This window comes from Drosophila simulans, chromosome 2L, assembly GCF_016746395.2.
Source record: "Drosophila simulans strain w501 chromosome 2L, Prin_Dsim_3.1, whole genome shotgun sequence".
Lineage (NCBI taxonomy): Eukaryota > Metazoa > Arthropoda > Insecta > Diptera > Drosophilidae > Drosophila > Drosophila simulans.
Genome location: NC_052520.2, coordinates 19637496 through 19660813, shown reverse-complemented (window position 1 = coordinate 19660813; position 23318 = coordinate 19637496). Strand labels below are relative to the sequence as shown.

The window sequence follows — 23318 nt, the reverse complement described above, 5'->3', positions numbered from 1 at the left end:
GCGATTCACTCAATCAATTTGGAACTGCTCCAATCGATTCCACCTGCGCAGCGACTATAAAAGGTGGCTTTGCCCAGTCGGCGCTTCTGGTTTCGACGCAGTATATGTACATACTATGTGTCAGGTGTGACGATAGCATGGCGAAACTGGAACTGAAGCTGGTGAGTGCCAATGGGGCATTCCCCCTCATTATTGCACATAATCGAACGTTTCTTTGTTCTAGATTGGAATCGCTATATTCTTGGTAGCCGCGCTCGAGGCTCAGGAAACCCCTGCGGCTGAATCATCTCCAGCGTCCCCAACAGCTGGCGAAACGTCTCCAGTTACAGAAGGCAGTTCCATCGGGGAAACTACTCAGACCACAGTAGCGGGGTCCGAGGTCACAGGATCACTAACAAATAGCACCGATATGGGTAATAGCACGGACATCCCAGACCCGAACGCCTCGCCTGACCCTGAAAATGGAGGAGATCCATTTGTGAAGCCGGGAAGCCATATAAAGGGACCACGACATGTTAGAGCACATGATGGCTTCCACAGCCTGAAGACGGAGAAGCATTGGGCTACCTGGAACGACGCCTTCACCACGCCACGTCCCTAGCTCCAGCGACAGATTATACCCTTTCGTTTTGTGACCAATCTCTAAAGATTATTGAATAAAAAACTAAATAATTTTAATATATTCCATCGAAATTGGGGACACCCTATGTGGTTTTACCAAAAACTTCAAAGATGACGAATTGAATTAGTTGCCAGTCTATTGTTCCCCAATGCGGTTGACTGTTTTCTGCTTGGTAAGTAGAGATATAGTAACATTTTTATCGCATATATTATATTTTCTCATTAGTGCCTCTTTTTTTGCCTGGAGCTGGTAGTGCCCAGACACGTCGTGGGCCACGATGGATTCCACAACATCGAGAAGGAAAAGCGCTGGAAAAACTGGCCAGCACGTGTGAGGCACCACCATAAAAAACATAACTCCATCTGATCGCTGACAAGGTTGGGATTGCACGCGATTACTTAGGGCACGTTACAAAGTCATTCACACGGCCATAATGCCTCGGATCTCGCCAGACAATGGGAAGCGGAAGCCTTGTCCATCATATCAATGGATCACTGCTTAATTGAGCATTTCCAATGTTCGAATGTGTAAATAATAAATTGAATTGCATTAATTGTTGCTAACCAAGCGATATACATTTCAAATGAGGAGAAATGGATTCTAATAATATAAATTGACACTTTCTTAAGAATGAGTAACCCTTTTTAAAATATAGGTTGTTTTTTTCTATTGTTACTAATTGGAAATCGATTGGTTCCATAATACATCTCAGCGCACTTAATTGTGATTTAACGTATAAGTAATTTGTCACTCTATAAACTACAGCCATGGGATCAAGGCTCTATCCCGCAGCGATCCTCATCCTCCATTGCCTGATGTTGCTCCTCGTCAAGGTGGACAGCAGAGGTAACCAGAACCACACCCAGATGGACAGACAGCGTCATCTGCGAGCACACAATCTGCACAGGCCTCCATACGAGGGATACGATTGGCACAAACAGTAAGATACAGATTCGATCGATCTGAAGGATAGATACATTTCGCTTTCAATAGCTTTAACCGAGATGCGGAACCAAAGGCGGCAGTTGCAAAGGAGAAGGAAGAGTCGACTTTCAAACGCAGATCAGGCCATTTCAAAAAGATGGAGCAAAAAGCTAGGGATATTTCGAACTGGAGGTAGGTGCATCTTCTGCATCAAGTACGGATGCTCTGCAATCAAGGAAAGTCTGCCTTCTTCTTTCAGCAGAGCTCGGAGCGCGTACCAAAAGGAGACGGCAGAGCTGGAGAAATGGGGTCAAGCTAAGAATATTACTGACGACGAACTGAAGGCATTCTTTGACGGGGAAATTTCTACCAAAGACAAGTACAGATTATTTGGGGACATTCAAACCGTTGTCCAGATCCTGAAAGAGGTGAAGAAAAAGGGAGCTGTGTAAGTAGTGTGCGTCTGTACGTCTTACAATGCCTTTGAAATCCGCCTTTTTAGAACCGAAAAAGAGAGAGCAATGATAACACCGGATCTGATACCATTGATCCTAAGATTCGGCCGCATGTTTGAAAGGGAATTCGCCAAGAACACAAATGCCTCCCAAGCCTTGCAGATCCTTGTTAATGAGGTTCAAAAATCTAAGAGCCGGAAGATGAGACACAAGAGTTCCAGAAGGTATTATCGCTAAGTGGTAATTAAATTGGCTATGCCTGTGGCAATTTCGTTTGTAATTTACACACTAAAAGGTCTGTTAATAAATCGAATAACAATCATTGCTCTGAAACTGATCATTGAGGCTGGTTTTCCCGGCAGAAACTGATGACTGACCCAAGATCGATTGGTTTAGGCAGCAGCCATAACTTTAATTTCGACTATCTTGCTTTTACTTAATACACATAGACGTCGGCTAACTTAATCACACACAATCGCGGAATTATTTAACGACAGCGCACTTAGTTCTTCCACTTCTTGTTCTCGTAGTCCCACTTGGAGGTCAATCCGGTGACGGGGTTGATTTCCAGGTCGATGATGCGCTGCAGCTGGGCCTTCTGGTGCTCCTCGTCGAAGGTAACGGGCAGCTCATCGTACACTAAAAAGAAAATGCTTAATAATGGATAACCGCATAAGGGAAGCGGACAATGGCTTACCGAAGAGGTTCATCAGCACGGCCACCCAGATGGCGGCGGCGGAGAAGAGGAGTGCAATGCCCAGGTGGAGCTTCCACTCCCCGGATCCAGCCTGAACCTCGGCGATAGTCTGGCAGAAGCTGGCGCGGTACAGGGCCTTGATCTCCTGGGTGCTGAGCTTCTTCCAGTCTCCCTGCTCCTTGGCGCGCAGAGCGTTGATCTCGTTGGTGGGCTCACGGAAGCGCACGGCGGGCAGAGGGTAATCCACGCGATCCGCGTAGCAGGCGGTGCCGTTCCAGCCGTAGCCCACGATCTCCCGCTTGCCGATCTTGTCCAGCGTGTGTACGGCGGCCACGCTGCCCACTTGGGCACTCTTGGGCAGCTGGGAGGCCAGCTGGCGGAGCACAGCACTGTTGATTAGTCGCAGGGCCATTTTCTCACAGAGTCTGCAAGGGAGTAAAATGAATATAAATTTATGAGGTATCCGCAGAGAGACATAAGGTCTTGGACCCACGATAGCCAAATTCCCCACCCGACTAGACGGTCATCCGTTAAATCTCACGGGTTAGGAATTCACCGATATATGGTGCCCACTTAGTTGGAGGTTATGTAACGGCTAGCAGAGCTACGTGCCATGTTATAGAATCTATTTCCATAGAAATCGCATTGTTTTGCTGTTCCTCTAGGCATGTCGCCATATATTTCTCCCGATTTCGTGCTGTGTTTGGCATAATATCCGCATAATTCTCCCATTTTTCACAGCCATCACAGATGTTGTGTAATCGGTGGGCGGTTGCATCTACCGGAAAACGGATTATAAACCGGTGGCAACTGGTTTTCCAATTTATATGGACTTGCTTATCCCGCCCGTTATATTCAATAGCTTTGTGGTCTCAGGTACTTGGTAATTTACGCAATTTAAACAATTTTTATAGCACTTTTACCTACTTTTCTTAGACTTGCTGAACAATGTGACCAGAGGCAATATACAAAAGAAAGTATATATGGATGGGTAATTATTGCTCGATATTTTGGTATTTTCGTGCAGAACAATGTGACCGCAACTCGAGTGAAAAATTAATAATATCAATATATCGATATATTCAATCGTTATCAATCGGAACGTGGCGGGATATTTAAATCTAAATATTTTAAAATAAGGAAACAGCAACTATTATATTTTATTGTGCATCGCAACGTGGCGGAATATTTGGTCGCGAGAAGATAAACAACAATGAATGTTTGATATTATATTTTATTTTGATTTGATGTCATATCTCATAAATGCACACATTTAAATTAGACAGAGACACATAATTTGCTTTATCGTATCATATAGTTTGCTGCTTGAGTTGGTATTACATGAGCTTATCTTTCGATAGGGATCTGGAGTTCGGAAATTTAGCTATTTTATCGAGGAGGGGGCATTACGTATTCACTTTCGCGTATTCCTGTGTTTAAGCGCCGCTTGGCATAATAAATATGTTAATGGTATTTTGCTTTATTGGGCTTTATAAATATGCAATATGTTTGTAACAATATTTAATGATAATTACGCAAATAATTAAACTAAAGTGAAAGCTTTTTTCTTCAACTATACATCTTGTAAATTGGTAGTAGCAAAAACTTATAGCTACATTTACAGTAGAGTTAGGTATTAGTTGCGATTTAATTCATATGATCCGCCGGTTCTGGGCTGGGATAAAGGGTATAAAAAGTCTAGACCGTCGGTCAGATTCACACTTAAGCATAGGGGATTTGGGGTTACTTTGTTCTATATGTACAATAATGAATTCACTCGTCTTATCTCTTTAACATTTCATGTTAGTTAAGGTTTCTTTTCTCAAGATTTGGGTTTTTCGGAAACGCAGCCGGGGTCCTTGCTTTTTGGGATGGTAGTGCTTCGTTATCAGGTTCAGTTTGTGGCTTGGACAATTTGCATTTTTAACAAGTGCGCTAAAAAGTGCAATTTACACTAGATGGCAGGGAGTGGCTAGAAACGATGGGTGGATAGGTCGGTGACTTGGTGCAAATGGAAAACTCTTGGAACACTCTAGATGGCAGGGAGTGGCTAGAAACGATGGGTGGATAGGTCGTTGACTTGGTGCAAATGGAAAACTCTTGGAACTGCTTTTGAACCTCGCTGCGAAAGTAGTGCAAGAAGTTTCATTTGTGCGGGGGCAAGGATGTCTTGGGTGCAGCGGACCCTCAGCTGGCGTGTTCCTCTCAGTTAGTCCATCTAAATTTGGCATGTACGAAGTGGTTGGTTTCTTCAGCTGTTCACTCGGCTCCAGCGGAACTTTCGGGCGTGACATTTGAGTCCAGGCTGGCGCAATCGGACTCCTGATCCTGGGCCTCCGAGTAGTTGGCCGCCTCCTGCAGGCGCATCAGCATGTTGAGCTGTTGATGAAACGCCTCATGAGTTGAAAGTCAAAGGAGCAATTTTAGTCTTGTATCTTACCAAGGGATCCTGTTGGTCTCCGTTGGTTAGGGCCACGCCTTCGAGTCCCACATCCTCGGCATTGATTTGCCGTAGTGGAGGCACTGAGTCCGGACCATAGGGCCACGGATAGGAGTTCCTAATGAAGGCGGAGGGGTCGTTCCAGGCGCCTCCTCGTCGTCCATAGAGCTGAACTCCCTCGCGCACCGCTTCCACCAAGTATGGCGAGAGGTGGTAGTTCCAGATGTCGGTGAACCACACCTGTGAATCCTTCAGGTCCATCGGGCAGGCTAGGAATAGCCTCGGTCCAATGGTCACATCACTGGAGCTGTGCACCTCCAGGAATCGGTTGATGTGCTGCCAAACGGAGGGCAACCAGGCCAGCACTGCCGCCAGCTCCGGCTGAGGATGTTGCGTCTGCAGTTCCAGCTGGAAGAGTCGACGCCTCAGGAAGCGACCCAGGAAGCCTTTCACGGGCTCCATGTGATTGGCTGTGAGCACCTGTTGCAAGTGAGGAAGGAATAAGTAATGGTCCAATTTGAAAAGTCCATCATGACAACATACCCATCGGAAATTGTGGTGCAGCTGCAGGTTGGTGGTGTTGCAAGTGGCCTGCGACATGGTGCCAATGATGCAGGGCAGCTTGTTGGCGGGCCCAGCGCTCAGGAGACAGGAGAAGACGTCGCCCAAGGCGGAGGCGTGGTGCAGGTTGTCCAAAATAATCACAGAGGGAAGCTCGGAGACTCCATTGGCAATGGCAGCCTGCTCGGCAATGTGGCCCAGATACTGACGCAGATCCTTCGAGGACTTGTGGTCAACACTGAGGAGAAATGGAGGAGAAATGGTTTAGCAATATGGAATAGATAGTGATCTCCTTGAGACTTACTTGAACGTGGCAATTGCCTCCGAAGGATTGCCCCTGGCGGAGCGGGCCACCAGGAACTCGGCTAGTCGCCGGGCTAGGTAGGACTTTCCAGTGCCGCTGGGTCCGCACAGGATCAGACGACGGTGCTCCGTGAGCAGGCTGATGTATCGGTGGACAATACTGCGCGGGATGAGGCTGTCGAAAGCCAAACTTCCCACACCCTGGAGGCAAATGTATAGGGTTCTCACGCTGCCCACTATGTAACCGCAGGGCAGGAGTTCCGGGAATCCCATCTCGGGACCCCGCTTCGCCTCTCCCAGGTGGTACGAGGTAATGGAGTCCGTGTTGAGACCCAGGTTGGTGCCCGGATCAATGCGCGCCACGTAGTCCTTGAAGGTCTTGCGCACCACGTAGTCCAGATTCTGCCACGTCGTCTTGCCGGATATGTAGGTGCAGGCTATGACGAACTCGTTGCAGCTGGCGCTGGCATAGTTGGACTTCCTCTCGCTTTGGGATTGGCTATCCGCCTCGTGGCCATTGGCATAGAAGCCGTCGAGCTCTTGCAGCTCCTCACAGTACTTGGCAAACGCCTCTGGCTGACCCAAATAACAGGCAATGGCTATCTTCTTGCCATCGCACACATCGGCCAACTCCTCCGTGGCACTGGCCATGTGCACCGGACTGGCCATAGGAGCCGCCTCCAAGGCAGGAGGTGGTGGCGTTAGGTCTACGTGGGTACTGGGACTAAGGGGAGCCACACTGACGCCATTGGGAGCCGGTGGTGGAGGTTGTTCGGGAGCCGGGGCAGGTGGCAAACAGTCCTCCTCCAGTTCAAGTTCTTCACTAAGTCGACCTGGGAGTTCCATGGGTGGGCGATTGTTGCTGTCGGCGAGGGAGTAGCGCCTGGACACCTCAGAGCTTCCAGCCACTGATCCATTGGGACTGATGGCCTGGCCCAAGCTGGCCTCCGAACCGGCCAACGATCGCGTGGTCACCAGCTTCTGGAGGCGCTCGTTGTTGTGCTTCAGCGACATCATCTCCGCCCGCATCTTGTTCATCATCTCCTTGAGGCTCTCCAGCTGGGAGGCCGAGCTCAAGGCCTCCAGGCGAATATCGGTCAGGACGAGATCCTTTTCGCGCAGCTGCTTCTTGAGGTCCTCGACCACATGCTGATCCTCCTGGTCAATGGCATCGATGGGCTTGGCATTGTCTATGAGGGTGACGGTCTTGGCGGGACTGCTCTGCTTGCTATTCGGCAGGGGAGGAGCAGGTTGCGTGGCCAACGAGGCCAGTCCCAAGGGTTCACCGTGACCATTGTGCAGGGGAAGTTTCCCAGAGGCCAACTCTTGCTGCGAGTGGTTGTGATGATGATGGTGACCCACATGACGACTCGTCTTGGAGATCTTGGCATTGCGGGAAAAGGCCTTGGTGAAGCTGCTCCGCAGCCAGCCCTTCTTCTTGTTCGCCTTGTTCTTGTCCTGGGCCGCCGAGCAGCCCGAGCTGATGGAGTTCAGCGAGCACATGGAGTCGGTGCTGTGCTGGCGCTGCATTCCCAGTGGCATGGAGCCATTGTTGGCATTGATGGCGCGTTGGGAACCCGAGTTCGGTGGCTTCTGATCCGAGCCCGGCTGACCCAGCGCCTGGCCCTGAACCTGACCTTGACCCTGGGTCTGGACGCCCATGCTCTGCATGTGCGCCGTGGTCAGTCCCGCCTGGATGGACTGCTTCCTCAGCAGCTCGATCGTCTGCCGCATGTCCGTGAGCTCGCCGTCCTTTCGCTCCGCCGTCGCCGTCAACTGATGCAGTCGGTTGGTCATGTTGGACAGCGACTGCTCGAAGGCGGTGACCACATGGGCCTGCAAGGAAGAAGATGAGAGGAGCGATTAGTTTAAGGTGGGTATGGGTATGGGCTTAGGCCAGGTCTCTACAATCCATCATCGCCCGTTTTGAGCACATCTCGATCGTGCCTCGCATTCTGAGGACGGGTGTTGCTGCTTGGCATGCATGGCATTGCACCCGCAACTTGCAACTCAACCCGGCCACATGACTCACGCACAATAAGCCAGGCCCAAAGCCGGGCTTTAAGAACTTTTAAAAACTTCTGTTCCTTCTTAGAAAGACGTGCACTTAGAGAATGTATTCCCAAAGTTGTTCAGTTATTTTTTGAGTCCATTTTGATATTTTAAACCTTTTTGGGAAGTGTTTATAAATGGGAATTATAGGCAGCCAAAGGTTGTCTTTTAAACAGATGTTAATTTTGCTAAGCTCTTTGGATTACTAAATAATTAAAGAGTAAGTTAGCCGAACTTTAAGGTTGCTTTTCTAATACTAATTATTCGGCCGTGTGAATTCGAGAACCTGTGCTATTCTTGTGCTTTGTTATGTCACCATTTGCCATCGTTGCTTATTTTTTATGAGCCGACGTGACTGGTGACGTATACATAAGTATGTGTTCAGGGAACCTAGGAAAATATATATATTTCTGCATCAAGTTGATGAGTGTCATTAGGGAAACTCGGAGAAGAAAAGTGGTGAGTCAGAGCGGATGTTGTAATTGCCAAGGAAGTTGTGAGGAAGCAGCGCAATCTTTTCGTTTTGCTGGCAGAAATGCTCGTAAAGTAATTTAGCGTTTGTAGTATTATTAAATTGGGCGACATGGCGGGTGTTTTAATGCGCCAGACTAATTAAATTGTGAATTGGCAAACGTGATCACAACAAGTGTACAGCCCACCCGCGCACATTACAATCAGCACGATTTGCATTAAAAAACCACGTAGGAACCCTTTCAACTTTCTCCGCTTCGGCATATTTGGGAAAGGGCTCTTCGTTTGGCTGCCAACTCACGTATGTGGCAAGCATAAAAATTGATTACGGTGCGTATGAGTAACGTGACACGCAGTACGAGGCGGCAGCCGCAGGAGCGCATCCTTTCGTTTCCGCCGACAATTAAAACGATTAATAGCCATTTTCCTTTGAGTGGGTGATAAAGTGGAAAGTGCCAGTGATTTTATTCGAGAGCAGCCCCCAAAGATTGCCTCACTCCGACCTTGAACCTAGAAACCTTTGGGGAGTGTTCATCTACTGATGATGAATATCCGTTTAAAAATGCAGCTCTATAGAGCGTGCCATCGCAATTTGCATAAATGAGTGGCTAATTAAATAGCGAAACGTGCTAGATGGATATCAGCGAACAAGTGGGAAATCGGGGTATAGTCTGAAATACAGATTAGCGGCAATTCTAGCAATTATATATTGCTGTAATACGTATGGCTCGCTATATTTGTTTTTAATTTTTCCCATAGCTGTGTGATTTGTTTTGCCGGTAGCCAATCATTGCGATGAGGTCATTCCTATGTCCAGCCAACTAAGTTGCCGCATGCCAATGCTAATGTTGGTTTAGCGGCATTAGGCGAGCTTATATTTTCCGAAGCTAAGTCTCCGATAAGTAAGGTATTTAATTAAGCTTTAAATTATATACTCTGCAGGTTTCGGTAGCAACCGTATACGGTCAGGTCAATTTGCTAGAAATCATTTCAAGTGTAGAGCGGATCGAGATTAAAGAGACGGCTTGTTCACCACCCACAAGAGTTAATATATAGCTGGATCAGCTCGGACTCAATAAGTATTAGTTGTAAATACAAAACTGATCTTAGCTCATAAAATTCGAGGTATCCTGACTTAAATACTTGATTGTTCAGTTGCATTTGCCAGTTAAACTTTGTTATATGCGGCATTTTTTTGCTCTAAAATTACTTGTTCCGTCTCTTACGCATTTAAGAACCATCTTAGTGTTCGGAAAAAAATATTCTTTGCAAGGAAACACCCTCTTCAACTACTAAAAGCCAAACATTAAAGACCCCCAAAGGAAAATGTCGAGAAGAGGGGGAAATAGAAGGAGCAGCATGAAAAAACGACATCGAAATTAAAAGCAGCGATGATGTTGCTCCAAGCCCCTACTCAGTGCCTCCCAAACTGTACGGTAGTGGGTACAAAAAAGGGAGTTCGATGCTGTTGCACCAGATGATGTTGCTGCTGCTGTTGCCTCTTGTTGCGGCAGTTCATTTGCACGTTGGAGGCAACGAAGCGTTAAACGGTTATGCATCAGCTGCGAGCGACACGCAGTCGGAAAGTAAAAAACCGGCGAATAGAAGGGGCTATAGAAGGCAGTCGGTGCGAGGGGCCATATGCTAAATGGCTAAGGCAGCAACAGAACCCCCAACGAAATTGCCAACTTTAATTTGACTGTCAATGTGGCTGGTGGGTGAGGTGGGTTGCGGGGGATGCCTTGAAGAATTTATCGCTGGCAATTTGCAGACAGCGAAACAAAGTTCAAGTTCAACGGTGGCCGTACAGAGTTTTCCCCAACCGAAAAATAATAAAAACACATTTAAAAGCAGCGTTTAAGCAGGGGAAATGCTGTTTTGCTGATAAGCAGCTGATTAAGTTTCAAGCCGATAAGATAATTGGCCTTCGATGGTCTGCGTTCCGCCGATAGTGGGTGATAAAAGTAGGTCGCACCGCTCATGTCCACTGTAAAATTCAATAAATCCAGCCAGCCCGAAATTGTCCGTTGGTGTTGCTGCTGCGCATAAATCATGTTGCAGCAGCAGCAGCAGCGACTGTTGCTGCTGCCCACTTGACAACTGCTGCAGACATCAGGCGACCATGTGTTCGTCCCTTGTAGCGAGATGTTGCTGTGCTCGTTCTGCTGCTTACTGGTGGTGTTACTGGCGACACGCCGTAGGCGGGTGCACTTTGACCTTTCCGATGATTTATGCCCCGCAAAAACAACAACGAGAGCGACAACACCACCAGCAACATGCAACTGCAGCACTTGACATTTGTTGGACTTGGACAAAAGAAGCAAACTGTAGCAGTTGTCACTGGCTGCCTGATTTATTATTCCACTAGGTAGGCGGTCATGGGCGGGGGCGTGGTCGTGTCTCCGTCTAATTTGCATTGGAATATTTGATGATTGATGAAGGCATCTGCCCCGTCTCCGAAAATAGTGAAAGTATTTCCAGGATGGGCGGAGGTAATGACTAATTGGGGAAGGCGTTGCAAGGTCAGCTGCCAGTCAGTTGGGGCTCGGAAGTTTCTTTCGGCCAGGTCTGATGGCTTTAACCTTGCTGAATTATGAATGTGTTTCCTGTACAGCTGATTGAATTTTCCGATAGGGGAAAACTGATGAAGATGGAAGCTGAAGACTCTAACCTATGTGACCTTGAGTTGATTGAGAAAGCCCCCTCATGCCCGATTGCTAGTAAAGATTAGAAGGAGCTGACTTGCACTATCGCAGGAGACTAAGCCACTTCAAGTAGATAAGATAGTGTGTGCTAAATAGAAACTATTTTTAAAAGTGGGTATCTCTTGCTGTTCAGCATTCAAAGTTGCGAGAAAAGAACTTCACAGTTTTTGGGTACTAAGTAACATGCTGTGTTCGCTAATCAGGATTTCCTGCTTTGGGATTCCTTTCAACCATTCGTGGAGTCGATTTCACGATGGTTTCTTCTTTTCGGCCAAAAAACAATTTCATCTGCGACCCAATCGAATCGAGTTCTGCGGCCTGCCACATAATAAAATGATTAACAAACTAATCCGTTCTGATTGTTTGTGGCGCACACAGTCACAAATCGAAGTGGAGCCCCAAGGATCCTGGGCAAGGCGAATTGGAGCCGCGAGCGGAAAAAATAGCAAATCATCATTAAAATCTTGGACAGCGCTGGGAAGATCGGCGGACAGCAGTGGAGAGAGGTGGAGGACGTAAACCCACAACGAAGTTGTATCCACACAGTCCAATCGAGTCCACTTTGATCCGCCGCCGCAGTCTCCGCTGCAACTTCAATGTATTTTTTTTGCTTTTTCAAGAATGGAAGACTCTGTCCCAGTGGCTGGTGAAAGATCGCGATTGCGGCTCCATTATTTGTACAATTGCCTCTGCTGCCCCGCCGACGAAATAATGCTACCCAGATAAATATGCCATTTGGCTAATGGTGGCACCACAAACTCACGTCGACCACCTCGCAATTTTCGTGTTTTTCCGTGTGTGAACTTACCTGCAATGAAAGAGAGAAGAGAGGCAAAATTAGTTGATTGAAAAGTGCAGGGATTGTAAATATTATACATATATAAGGTGAATACATTTCTACATCATCATGGTGTCTTTAGAATCTCTTAAAGAAAACATTTCCAAATACTGATTCTTATTCTTATGATGCCTCACCCATTAGAAAGATAATAATTTGATGGCTTGTTTATTGACATCAATCGGATCAGCCCAAACGACCATTTGGTAATCGTTGTTCTGGGCTGTTTCAGTTAATTCCTTTATGAAAATCACAACAATGACTGGCTTGGTTGTCCGCGATCATGACGATCAATGGGCATTCAAGGGCCTTGGGTCCCCTTTCCAATTTACTTTTTATACTTCTGCTGTCGTTTTTTATTGATTTCTTTCAAGACCGGAAGCCACAAGAGGCACGTTCAAGAAGAGACAATGAAGATGCAACGATGACGATGTAACAATACAAATAATATTGTTGTGGAGCATTCAAATCAACATCGCAGCTAAAAGTTTTGAGCTTGTTTACATTTCCCCTCTTTGTTGCTTATCAAACAAGACGCTAAAAGATATGGATTTCGATTTGAGTTTGGGTTTCTGGTTTCTGGATTCTGCAGCTCGATTCCGTTCGACCATTGTTGTTTGTTTTGATTCTGGGCTCGAGTCGAATTGAGTTTACTTTGCCAGCCGCTGATTTCCTCGGGGAGACGGCTATACCTACATATAGATGGGTATATATAGTGGGCACCGACTCGTCCTTTTCACCGAACAGCTTCATCATGGTCACGTCTGTGTTTGTGAACCTGCCCCTTCGTCAGTTTCCCCCTAACTTTTCCAGCTTGTCTTGCGGTCGGAAACAAGTTTTTAGTTCTGTTTTTTGTTTGCTGGGTTTGGGCTGTTGGTTGGCCGTCTTTCGGGAAGGGAACCACCAGGCCCAAGAACTACTCGTACAAAACTGGTTTCGAGCCGCAGCCACCTGTGACAGGTCGAATGGCCACAAAAAGCCAACGGACAAATGAACAAACTACGAAATCCAAACACGTGCCCAGCTCGGAATAATTTGCTGACTTGCACAGTGAAATAAATAAATATTTATAGTTTAATTACAAATTGAACGGGCGAGCTCATGTGCGGCAGCGCTGAAAACCGGAGAAGCATTTGGGAATCGTCTAGAGATAGCGATACAAACTGGCCGCCAATTGGGAAAGACGCACTCGGACATTCAGTCAGTCAGTCTGTTAGTTAGTTGGTTAACCAGTTTCTTTGTTGGCTCTGTGCAGCAGTTGCAACCATTATCTATCTGCGCGATATGAATATATTTCATGTGCAATCGACCACTCGCCACAATCGCCGGTTCGCCATCTCGTTTATCAGAGAGCAACTGTTTTAATAAGCGATCTCCGACAGATAAAAGCCAACAAGTTATTTAAGGCCAGCTCGAGTTGCCAATTTGTTGGCGTTTTGTCAGCCAAAGATTTATTAATTATGCATGGCAGCACTTCGAAAGTGGCACAAACGGTTGACGAACTGTCCTTGCCGCAAACTCTGGTCTTAGCCGGTTAACAAATTCTATAAGAAGGTGCCACAAATTGCTGCACAGCACCCATTAAATTCCCGAATCATACCTTTGTTAACTGCCCTTTAGCCGTCAGGTGAGGTCACACAATTAATGCTCAATTGAATCAGTTTTATATCTTTACATTATTCAATTAACAATTCGACCTTTCTGCAGAGTGTAATCAAATTCACATCAATCATTTCACAGTCTAGTTGTGTCCAACAATAACAATTGCCAAATATGTAAATTCCGAACAATAATAACAAAATACCGCGATGAATATAATCAATTAAAAGCAATCAACTTCTGGCTTTCAACCCCTTGACTCCCCAATCAAAATTGTGATATCACCTCCGACCATCTGGGATCAGCAGTGCTCCCCAAACTGTCAGCGGCGCTTGTTCACACGCCATCTGACAATTTCACTTTCCACGGTTCCACAGTGGACTTCTCGGCATCTTGGCCAGCTCGGGTTACCACTGCCATCGAGGACTGGCAGCTGTTGGAGCCGCTCATAAATAAACATGAAATGAACACGAAAAACGCCTTAAAAACAGTCGGCGGCGTCGCTGGGGCTAAGCCTAAAAACCGCTTTAAAAACGCGCCAAATCGAATATGAGCAAAAAACTACTAAAAAATGGGGGGAAAAGTGAACAAAAAAAATATGAAAAAAAACAAACGTACTCAGCGTGCGGCATTAATGGCAACTTTATTTGTTTTGAAAGTTGACATTGATTGGACCCGCAATTGGCGACGAAGTCACTCGGCTTTGTTGTCTTTAGTGCTTCGCCATTGATGTTGGATTGCCGCTCGGAATGAGCTGGGTATATAGGTTGGTATAAATGGGCATGTTTCCTCAGGCCTCTTAATTCATTAAACATTTGCGGATTAAATTGCGGCCACTGAGTGGCCTAGCCTTAGTGCTGAGCGATTTCTTTTATGGGTCTATTAATTACAATAGATGGTTATCGTTGTATTCTAAGATATACTATGCTATGAAAGGGTAACATCTAAGATTGTCGCATGTATTCTAGGCAAATTAGTAATACTTAGTAACCATTACTACGATATTAAAACAGTCTCCTAGGTGAGAGAAAAGCCCTCTTCAATACCAATGACATTCTTGCTCGAGTGTGGATATCAACATCAATATCGCCACTGCAGGGCATTCCAATGGCCAGCAGACCCCATCATCGATGTCTGATTTCTGTGGACATATCAATTGCATGTTCCACGAAACCAGGTCATCGGTTTTGGTCATCAGCGACTGGGGCCACCACTGCAGAGACAGCAGCTACAGATGCGACTGTGCCGTCGTCGTGGGATTAAAAGCCAATCGCTCGCCAACTGTAATCCATGGGACGTGAAACTAATGGGTGAAGACTCAGCCTGGCCTGCCGGCTTAATAGGCCAAATATACCCGTGCCTCCGGAGCCGGGCTGCTCATGCAACTTTGATTAAATCAATCAGCACACAAAAGCATCGCATCTAACGGCGACTGACAGTTGTGGCAACTCTGAATGGGACTCGCTCCTCACCAGGTATTCTGTGGCCACTTTAGTCCCAACTTGCCGTCGGGTTCATGTACACGGCCCACGGCTCCTGCATAGCTTGGCCATATTCGATGAGCTGCAGCTGGAGCGGGAGCTGCATTCGCAATGCCAAAGCCGGATGAGGAATTCCAGGTGAAGACATCAGCGGGCACAGAATACGCACCACATTGAATCCATAACCGCAGCAACAAACCACATAGAATTTGTAGCATCCAATGCTGCATGCAGTTTGTCAAGCGGATATCAGAGGCAGTCTTCATCTCTCACAAATGGCTCGAGTTTCTCAAAGCAGTTTGCCTACTTCCCCTTAAACAAGGTGACTCCAAGATGGGTTGGTCATAGGCAATGAAGTTGATTTATGCTAGTATAATATGGTTAAGATAGTATATAAAACCAAATTTTTAATTGAGGTATGTAGATGAACTGCACATTTTATATTAAGCCATAGTATTGAATTAGTTCTGTACTTCACCTCTTCATGATCCTCCTGCGGCGAGGTCGCCAAGGTCAAGGACCCACAGACTCCACCTCCTACTCCGGATCCGCTGATCGGAGGACATGACTGCCGCTTGAAGTCCCTGCGGATTGCCAGTTCGTACCAGGGAATCAAGGGCTTACTCCGCAACGTGGTTTGGCATCCGATCTTGAAGTCCAACGGATCCATGTACTCCGGAGCCATGCGGTTCAGATCGCTGACGGCGGCCTCGGCGGAGGCGTAAATATTCCCGGCGGACTGGTTGCCTGCCCTGTAACGCCAGTGGCCGCCGCTGGCCATGTCCAACATGGAGCCCGTGGGCACATCCAGGCTGCGATGCAGTCCAGCGCCCATACTTTTGACCCTCATGTGACCCAGGGTGTGGTATCGCCTATCCACAGCGTTGGGCAGCATGGGCATGGCACTGGGGATCGCCAGCATCTCGTCCTGGTCGATGGTGGCCAGACTCTGGCTGGTGCAGGACCTCTCCAGCAGTTCGGCACTGTTGCTCCTTTGGGTCACAATTGGAAGCTCGTACAGATTAAGGCGTGGACTGGTCGGCGGCCGCATGGGCGTGGCATAAATCTTTGGCTTGGCATAGAGGCTTTCCCGACGAACTGGCGCCGGTGGTGGAAGTCCCGTGGGCGACCTCGGTGTCTCGTTCAGAGACAAGGTCATGGGACGCCTATTGCCCGTTGAACCCACCGAGTTGTGACGCAAGGTCGGCGGTCTTAGACGCGGGCAATCCCTCTCCTGCATGTCGAAGCTCATCCTGGGTGATGGCGAATAGCATCCGCGATCTGAACTATCATAGGAGCTCCGGATTCCACTGTCCAGTCTCCGTTTCGGACTCTCGGGTGCGGTGTACAGGAAGATGGGCTCCTCCTCACCGGCAGTATTGTAGTCGGGCGTCTTTGGAGTGGCACTACTCTGCAGCGAATCCAATGAGAACCTGGAGTTCTTCTTCACATTCTGATAATCACAGGGCATGCTGCCTCCTCCGGAGGAACTCGAGGCATCCGAGAGTGGACGAAACGCCGAGGGATTGGTGTATATAGGTTCCAGATCCCCGATGGTCGGCGTTCTAACAGGTTTCGCCCTGGCGTAAATCTCCTCCGGCTGACCGCCCGTCAGACTGTAGTTACTCCTCAGGGAAATGGTTCTCTGCCTTCGGGGTTTCTGCAAGACCGGCGGGAGTTGGGCACCATTCTCCGATTCCGCCCTTATCGATCGGGATCGGGTCAATCCGCGGGCTCGTATCGTGGCATAGCCATCGTATATGGGCACCGATATCGGCGATGGAGGCGGCCTATTACTCGCACTGACTGCCGACATTTTTGTGTTCTTTTCTGTAGTTTTAGGACTAATGCTCATATGGTTTTCATGCTGGACCGTCTCTGTATTCGTTCACTTTAAACACTGATTAATTGCTGCGGCATTCAAATTGAGGTTTATCATTTATAAGCAAGCAAACATAAAGTTTGCCCCACTCGCGCACTCGATTGTTCATTGCTAGGGCCCCCCATTGGGACTTAAGAGATAAGACTGCATCAATCATTTTTAATTGAGCCTGGGATTCATAAATTGAAGCCGCCGGTCCAACGAACTCGGCCTCAACTCGGTCACGCCCCAAACTCCAGTGACTGCCCATCTTTCTCCGCTCCAAAGCCGCACTCGTGCCTGTCCCTCAAATTTGGTTCGTTTCTATGGCCAAGTTGTCTCATTAGCGCCTAATTAGCATCTATTCCACATGACGCACGTTGTGTCGGATTTTGACGGACCTCCATAGAAACGTGGAATAAAAGCGAAACTATCGCACCTTAGACCCCCTTGATGGAGCAGCACTTTGGAGGGCAGTCTAATGGATACGATGGCTGGTTGAAGGTTGGGATCGTTCAGAAAATTAGAGTGGGTGTTAAATGCATGGGGGATTCAAAGAAAAGGAAAGTTGTGAAGACGAAGGGGAACAAATACCGACTAGATACCAAAAATGTATCTCATTAAACTTCAGTTTTCATAACTAAATACAAATACCTAAAGAACCAAGTACAATTAATGCTTACTTCCCCCTAAATCTATATCTCATATTTCATTTCAGCCGAGTGGCATGGGTTTTATCATCTGCGCGACACATTCGACTGACACAAACGGCACTTGAACATATCTATAAGCATGTGGCATCCCGAGATCCGATGGAGTCACCACAAACCCCATCCCGCATCGAAACCGATTCCTATGGCTGAGTCTGCCTGTCAATTGGTTTGTCGGTTCGGTTCGATGACACTTGGGAGCCACGAAGGAGTTCTGGTTCCTTTTTGCCAGTTTGCCATTCGGCCAGGCGTCTGGTTAGCTGACAGCGGCAACAATAACAAGGAAATGCAATAAACAACCATTTTCTAATGTCATCAACATACTGCGAACGACGTTTCAATGTTTCTGCTTTATTGCTGTTGATTTTCTCTTTTTTCTATTTTTTTTCTATTTTTTATTGTAGGTCTTGCAGTTGGGAGTGGACTGGGAAGTGCTCGTGGAGTGAGAAGTGGCAATTGTGACTGCTCTGGACAGTTGCTGTTGTTTTTAGCGCTGCGTGAATTGGCTGTAATTGTTTTGATTGCAGTTCATGGTGTGCTACACTCGGACTTCTCGGACATCTCGGTTCTCGGGGGTTTGGGGCTTCTAATAAAGAGCGACTTTAATTGCGGGCTGCTTGAGTGGAAGTGGAGTGGAGCGATGCGACGGAATGTATATCATTTTGGAATTACTCAATGTGGATGAAGAAATTAACTAAAAATTAACGCTCTCCAGCGATTAGAGCAACACTCCGAACAAGTATCTCAGCTAAATTAGTGGTCGAGTATTACGAACTGTAGCAACTTACTGGAAAAAATGTTGTCAAACTAGCCTTGTTTTATTCGCTGCAGTAGAGCTTACAGAAAACATTTTGATTAGGAACATCAGGACAAAGAATCACATCAAAAATATAAATTACTAGGACGAGAATCTTTTAAGTGCTTTGTTATTACCGTTTCGCACAATGAAAACTCTTTTTTCCTCCTTGAATCTATCAACGCAATCAATCAAACCTTTCAATGCAGATCCAGCAGACGATTGCAGTGTGAATCACCATACAATATATGCTATACACACCCAGACATAATGTGGCTAGGACTTTGCGACAAAGTGTAATATTTATGGCCTATGCAAAGACCAAGGAAAACAGAAAAAGTGGAAAATGTCTGCAGTGAGTCACCCTGCGGCTAAAGTTTGAACAGTACTGGCCGCAGTTTGGGATGCACTGGCCGGGTGAAAAATTCAATCAACCCAATCAATCACGAATCGTGCAAATTAATTCGAAACGAGCGAAAATAAATCAAGTTTTGTCAAAATTCAATAGCCCAAAGCCCCCACAGGGCATCGGGAATGCGTCTGAGTTTTTCCCCCCTCGAAATTTGACTTTTCTGGGTCATGTGGGCGTCTAATTGTTGGCATTTTTCCCCGCCAATTGGCTTTGTCTATTGAAATTTATGCAATTGCAGCTCTTGCATTGGCATTTAATGGTGCATTTGGTATCTATTGTTATGCTAAAATAGTAAAAACTGAACTTTTGAGGCAGGCCAAATGGCACGGGTTCAAAACGGACTGGTTTGCTCTGCGAAGGCGTTTGCTGCTATTCCTCCACTTTTTAGTTTATCTGTAACGCACCTTTGACAGCATTGACAACTTTCGCCGAAATGCAAAACTGGGAACTGGGAACTGGCGGCTTTATCGCGAGTGTCTGTCGCATCTGTCTAGATTTGTGTGCTTTTCCTGTGGGCAGGCAGCTGAAAAATAAAAGGGCCCAAGTCTAGACGACGAGGCTGGCGAGCTGTCTTATCAGCCAGCCAAAATCTCAAAAGGAAATTGCCTGCGACTCGTCAGAAATGTATGTATATAGAAAACAGCGCTTTTATATATTTAAGCTGAGATCGCGGGGGTAAAATTTGATTAATGTGCTTAGGCGATCGAATCGAGCACATACTCGTATAAAGCTGCTGATGATTAAAGCGTGAATTCGCAACTCAACACATGTTCTCCACAGAGGAACTGGGGGTCGCTTGAAAACTATTTATACTGCTGATGCTGACATTGGGGCTTCCATTGATCACAATGGCGTATTGGCTGGCACCAAACTCGTTGGCTAATTGTGTCAGGCGCAAATATCCAAAATATTCTGAGTGCTCAATGGCGTCGAAACTGGTTGAAAAAAAAACCCAAGCCAAAAAGCCAAAAAATATCTGAAGTGCGCAAAAACGCAAAGCCGACTTGGGCTGTCAACTGCATAGTTAAGTAGCTCAGAACTGTTGGGGCGGCAATTTTGACAGGTGGAGGTGTGTGGTTGAAATAATTTTTGGCTAAACATCAATTCACTTGAGAGCCACTCAATTGTTGGGGCTCAATTTGCCTCCATTCGACTGATCAAGAAGCTTGGCCATTAGCTCATTCAAGGTGTGTTGAAGTAACAAAACGTGACGCAAATAAACTCTAAGAAATTATTAATTAGAGAACAGCAATTTTATGCCCGCCTTTAAAGTGTTTTATGGCTCCTATTTCAAATTTATGAAAATTAGCGCTACGAAAACATTTTTCGTTGACAGCGGCGGCGCCTAAAACGCCGAAATTGTTTCCATCGAAAAACCGGCTTATCATCGAATGTTTATCTCCGCGAGCGAGCTGAGATCGTAAAATTATACAATTATTGTTTTTATGCAAAAAATAAAAGGTCTTGCAAAGGGAGCGCCAGCAATCTACAAAACCAAAAGTTTCTATACTCGAACATACATATTTTACCTAAAACCTTACCCTGAAGTTTATCGGCCTGCATTAATTAGGCACGAAACGAGAGGGTCAGAAAATAAAAGAAGGGGCTAAGCCATCGTTATGAGCCGAACTTATGACACTTAAAATAAAAAAACAGTCGAACAATTTATGTTTTAGAATGCATTGAATGCATTGTTTTTTGGGGATTTAGTTTGCTCTCTTCAATTGAGTCTAAACTTCAAAGGGTTCATTTTGTATAATATGACAAATCTGCATAAGTTAATGGGGTTTTTCTCTGTGCAGTCTGGGCCAACTGGGGATTTGATTTTTAGCGGGTGGACTTATTTAGTGCAAAACCGGTTTCGCACCAGCCTAGAGTTTCTTAATCGGCCAGAAGACCGAATCCGAGCCCGAAATGGCGGCAAGACGATCCCCGGCGTTCTCCACTTCCTCACTCGACGCACTTGACAGCGGCATAAGCACTTTTGTGGAAATTATAAACAATTGAGGCTAATTTAAGTTTCTTTTTCTTCGTCCACTGGCAAACGCTGCGAGATGTGCAATATCGTAGACCATATAACAACATTAGCCGTGTAACTCGAGAGGCTGGCTCGAATGGGGAAATGAGTTTTTGCGTCAGAGTGCCTTATATATAGACTTAATGCATTTCATTAAGAGTCACTTGAGGCGCGAGATGCTGCAACTGCATCCGAGTTTCTGAATAGCAATTCACTGGGGGTGGAATCGCCAGCCATTGCATAACGAAGGTCAATTCGATGAATATAAAAGCCAGAACGTTTTCAATCGAATATTCGGTCTGAATGGTACGGAAAAACGGCGTCCATCTCAACTGGAATTATATAAGTTAATGGCGCAGCAAGCCAGTTAATAGCCGCTTAATGAGATAAGAAGACAGCAATCTTAGATTTGCATGCAGTACTCATGATGTCGGAAGATAATCGGATTTAAGCCAGTTTCTGCAAAGTTGATAGCACTAAGAGTGAAGTATCTGCAGGCTTATCTCCGCCTTCTTAATGACTGGCTATTAAAAATATTTGTCTATCAGATATCAGATAAAATGATATTGATAAGATCCAAGTGCAGCTTTTTTTCTGATTTTCCGTAAAATGTTAAAGATTTTAATACAGTACATTTTTCTGTAGAAATCCCATGACTACTTTCCTTGACATCTTTCATCTGAGTAAAGTGTTACAGTGGAGGTGCCACTTTAGTAATCCGCTCCAGCTGCAGCTTAGGCTTTTGTAATAATGTCCATTGGTCTGCATGTTCGAGGGGCATAAACACAGTCGACCCCTTAACCCAAACCATTACATTACCCGAAAAAAAGAAGAAGTGCAAGGCCCGAAAATGCGAGAGAGGAAAACTTTTTCATTATTATTATTAGCGCCGAAGATGGGGGCCGCCAGATATGACAGAGACCAAAAACTCATCAGCATAATCAACAGGGGAAAGGGCGGCGAATGTTGCATGCCACATGCACACAGCCTGGTTGCCAACCAACTGAGCTGAAAAGACTGAGCGGACTGAGCAGACCGAACAGACTGACAGACTGATGTGCAGTTGTCGTCATTGTTTTGTGTGCATGTACAATAATTCCAGATACTACAGCCCCCATTGTAGTTGTAGTTGTCCGTCCGCCAAGTGGACGAACAGCCGTCGCTGCGAACTGGGAGGAAGAGTTGCCCCGAGTTGTAATTACGGACAACTCGAGTGGAACTCCAGTGGAAGTTCCAGATCCCCAGCTGACAGGACGGCTGGCCGAAAATTTGAATTCAGACGCAGCCCTATCGCCGTGAAAACCAATAAATTTCCAATTGCATTTCATTAGCTTTAAGCATTCGAACCACCAGACTGGCCAAGACCGAGACTGAGGCCAAGACTGATAAATGGTCTGCTGACGTGATTTGTTTACCAGAGACCGGACCGAACTCGATTCCCATTTTCAAGAGGCTATCGTTTTGATTAGATTTCTTGACGCTGCTATTCGGATTTTTCGTTATTTTATGACTCCACAATGGACTCCTGTTTCTCGGTCTGTTTTGAGTCATATGCAAATTTTCCAGTTTTGTTCGAAAGCGAAGTGGAAGTGGGGTGTCTCTGGTAGATTCGTAGATGCTTTCTATGCGATTAACAAGGTCTGGACATATTGATGGATGTCTTCAGATACGCCATCTGCTTATCCTATTTCCCACTCGCATGTTGACTCCGTAAATCAAGTGAGGAAAGTCAATTAAGTTGGTCGGACATTGGGAAAAGTGTTGGCAGAGCCAACTCATTTATTAAATCGTTTTTCCATCGGAAATTATACAGTAGAGGTTCCACCCCTGGCGATCGTTTCAATTCACCAAATTGATCCATACTCATCTACCTCGCCGAGAACAAGTGATGTTCTGGGAGAATGATAATTAAATTTTCAAGAACCAAAGGGAGCGCCTTCCGTGGAAACTCAAGCACTAAATGGAAGCCCCAGATAAGAAAAGGGCTGGGTAGTTTCCAGTTGGAGTTGGCCTTTCCGAGAACCATCATGGAGTGGATCTGGAGCAGGCGGCTCGAGTTGGATGCCCGCTCAATGGGTTCAGTTCAGTGTTTGTCAACTGCAATTAGAAATATGTGCATGGCGGCGGAATGGGAATGGGAATCGGTATGGGAATGGTAATGGGAATGGGTTTCATCTGCCAGCTGCCACAATATTAGTCGCAGCTGATTAATGATTGAAGCGCATTCCTCGGCCTTAAAAGGTGCCACTCCTCTCGCTTAACAGCACAAAGAGTAGACAAAGGGCGAGTTTAATGCCTCTTTATAGAGTGCCAGAAAGCCACAAGGACGGCTGCATCCTGCTGCAAGCAGCTGCTGCCAAAGGTGCAGCCCAAT

At 46.4% G+C, this 23318-nt stretch overlaps 5 protein-coding genes across 17 annotated transcripts in view; 3 read left to right on the top strand and 2 right to left on the bottom strand.

Annotated features, from left to right (window-relative positions):
• Window positions 1–34: 34 nt before the first annotated feature.
• LOC6732881 lies at window positions 35–680 on the top strand. The gene is made up of 2 exons (XM_002079950.4): window positions 35–161; window positions 224–680. Exons 1-2 carry the CDS (start codon window positions 105–107, stop codon window positions 599–601), a joined length of 435 nt encoding a protein of 144 aa, XP_002079986.2. The 5' UTR covers window positions 35–104; the 3' UTR covers window positions 602–680.
• Window positions 681–701: 21 nt separating this feature from the next.
• Window positions 702–1175, top strand: LOC27207141. Its single transcript, XM_016182874.2, has 2 exons — window positions 702–794; window positions 848–1175. The coding sequence occupies exons 1-2, from the start codon at window positions 771–773 to the stop codon at window positions 986–988; spliced, it is 165 nt and encodes a 54-aa protein (XP_016025608.1). The 5' UTR covers window positions 702–770; the 3' UTR covers window positions 989–1175.
• Window positions 1176–1364: 189 nt separating this feature from the next.
• On the top strand, window positions 1365–2323 carry LOC6732880. 2 transcript variants are annotated; one of them, XM_016178044.3, is made up of 4 exons: window positions 1365–1562; window positions 1616–1738; window positions 1809–1994; window positions 2049–2323. In XM_016178044.3, exons 1-4 carry the CDS (start codon window positions 1390–1392, stop codon window positions 2236–2238), a joined length of 672 nt encoding a protein of 223 aa, XP_016025607.1. In that variant the 5' UTR covers window positions 1365–1389; the 3' UTR covers window positions 2239–2323. The 2 variants fall into 2 exon arrangements, with proteins under 2 accessions (XP_016025607.1, XP_002079985.1); XM_002079949.4 differs by having other exon boundaries at window positions 1806–1994.
• A 61-nt stretch (window positions 2324–2384) lies between these two features.
• Window positions 2385–3728, bottom strand: LOC6732879. 2 transcript variants are annotated; one of them, XM_016180425.2, is made up of 3 exons: window positions 3626–3728; window positions 2699–3123; window positions 2385–2640 (listed from the first exon to the last, which is right to left on the bottom strand). In XM_016180425.2, exons 2-3 carry the CDS (start codon window positions 3108–3110, stop codon window positions 2504–2506), a joined length of 549 nt encoding a protein of 182 aa, XP_016025605.1. In that variant the 5' UTR covers window positions 3111–3123; window positions 3626–3728; the 3' UTR covers window positions 2385–2503. The 2 variants fall into 2 exon arrangements, with proteins under 2 accessions (XP_016025605.1, XP_016025606.1); XM_016180426.1 differs by having other exon boundaries at window positions 3622–3676.
• A 188-nt stretch (window positions 3729–3916) lies between these two features.
• Window positions 3917–23318, bottom strand: part of LOC6732875 (protein sickie) — a 150550-nt gene continuing 131148 nt past the window's right edge. For 9 of the 11 annotated variants that reach the window (XM_016180423.3, XM_016180421.3, XM_016180419.3 and 6 more), the window contains 4 exons: window positions 6004–7838; window positions 5682–5937; window positions 5139–5618; window positions 3917–5077 (listed from right to left, as the gene is read on the bottom strand). In XM_016180423.3, the coding sequence (XP_016025601.1) occupies window positions 4958–5077; window positions 5139–5618; window positions 5682–5937; window positions 6004–7838 (2691 nt within the window). In that variant the 3' untranslated portion in view covers window positions 3917–4957. Of the gene's footprint in view, window positions 5078–5138; window positions 5619–5681; window positions 5938–6003; window positions 7839–15626; window positions 17136–23318 lie in introns of those variants that run through there. The other 2 variants (XM_016180422.3, XM_039293781.2) reach the window with 2 other exon arrangements.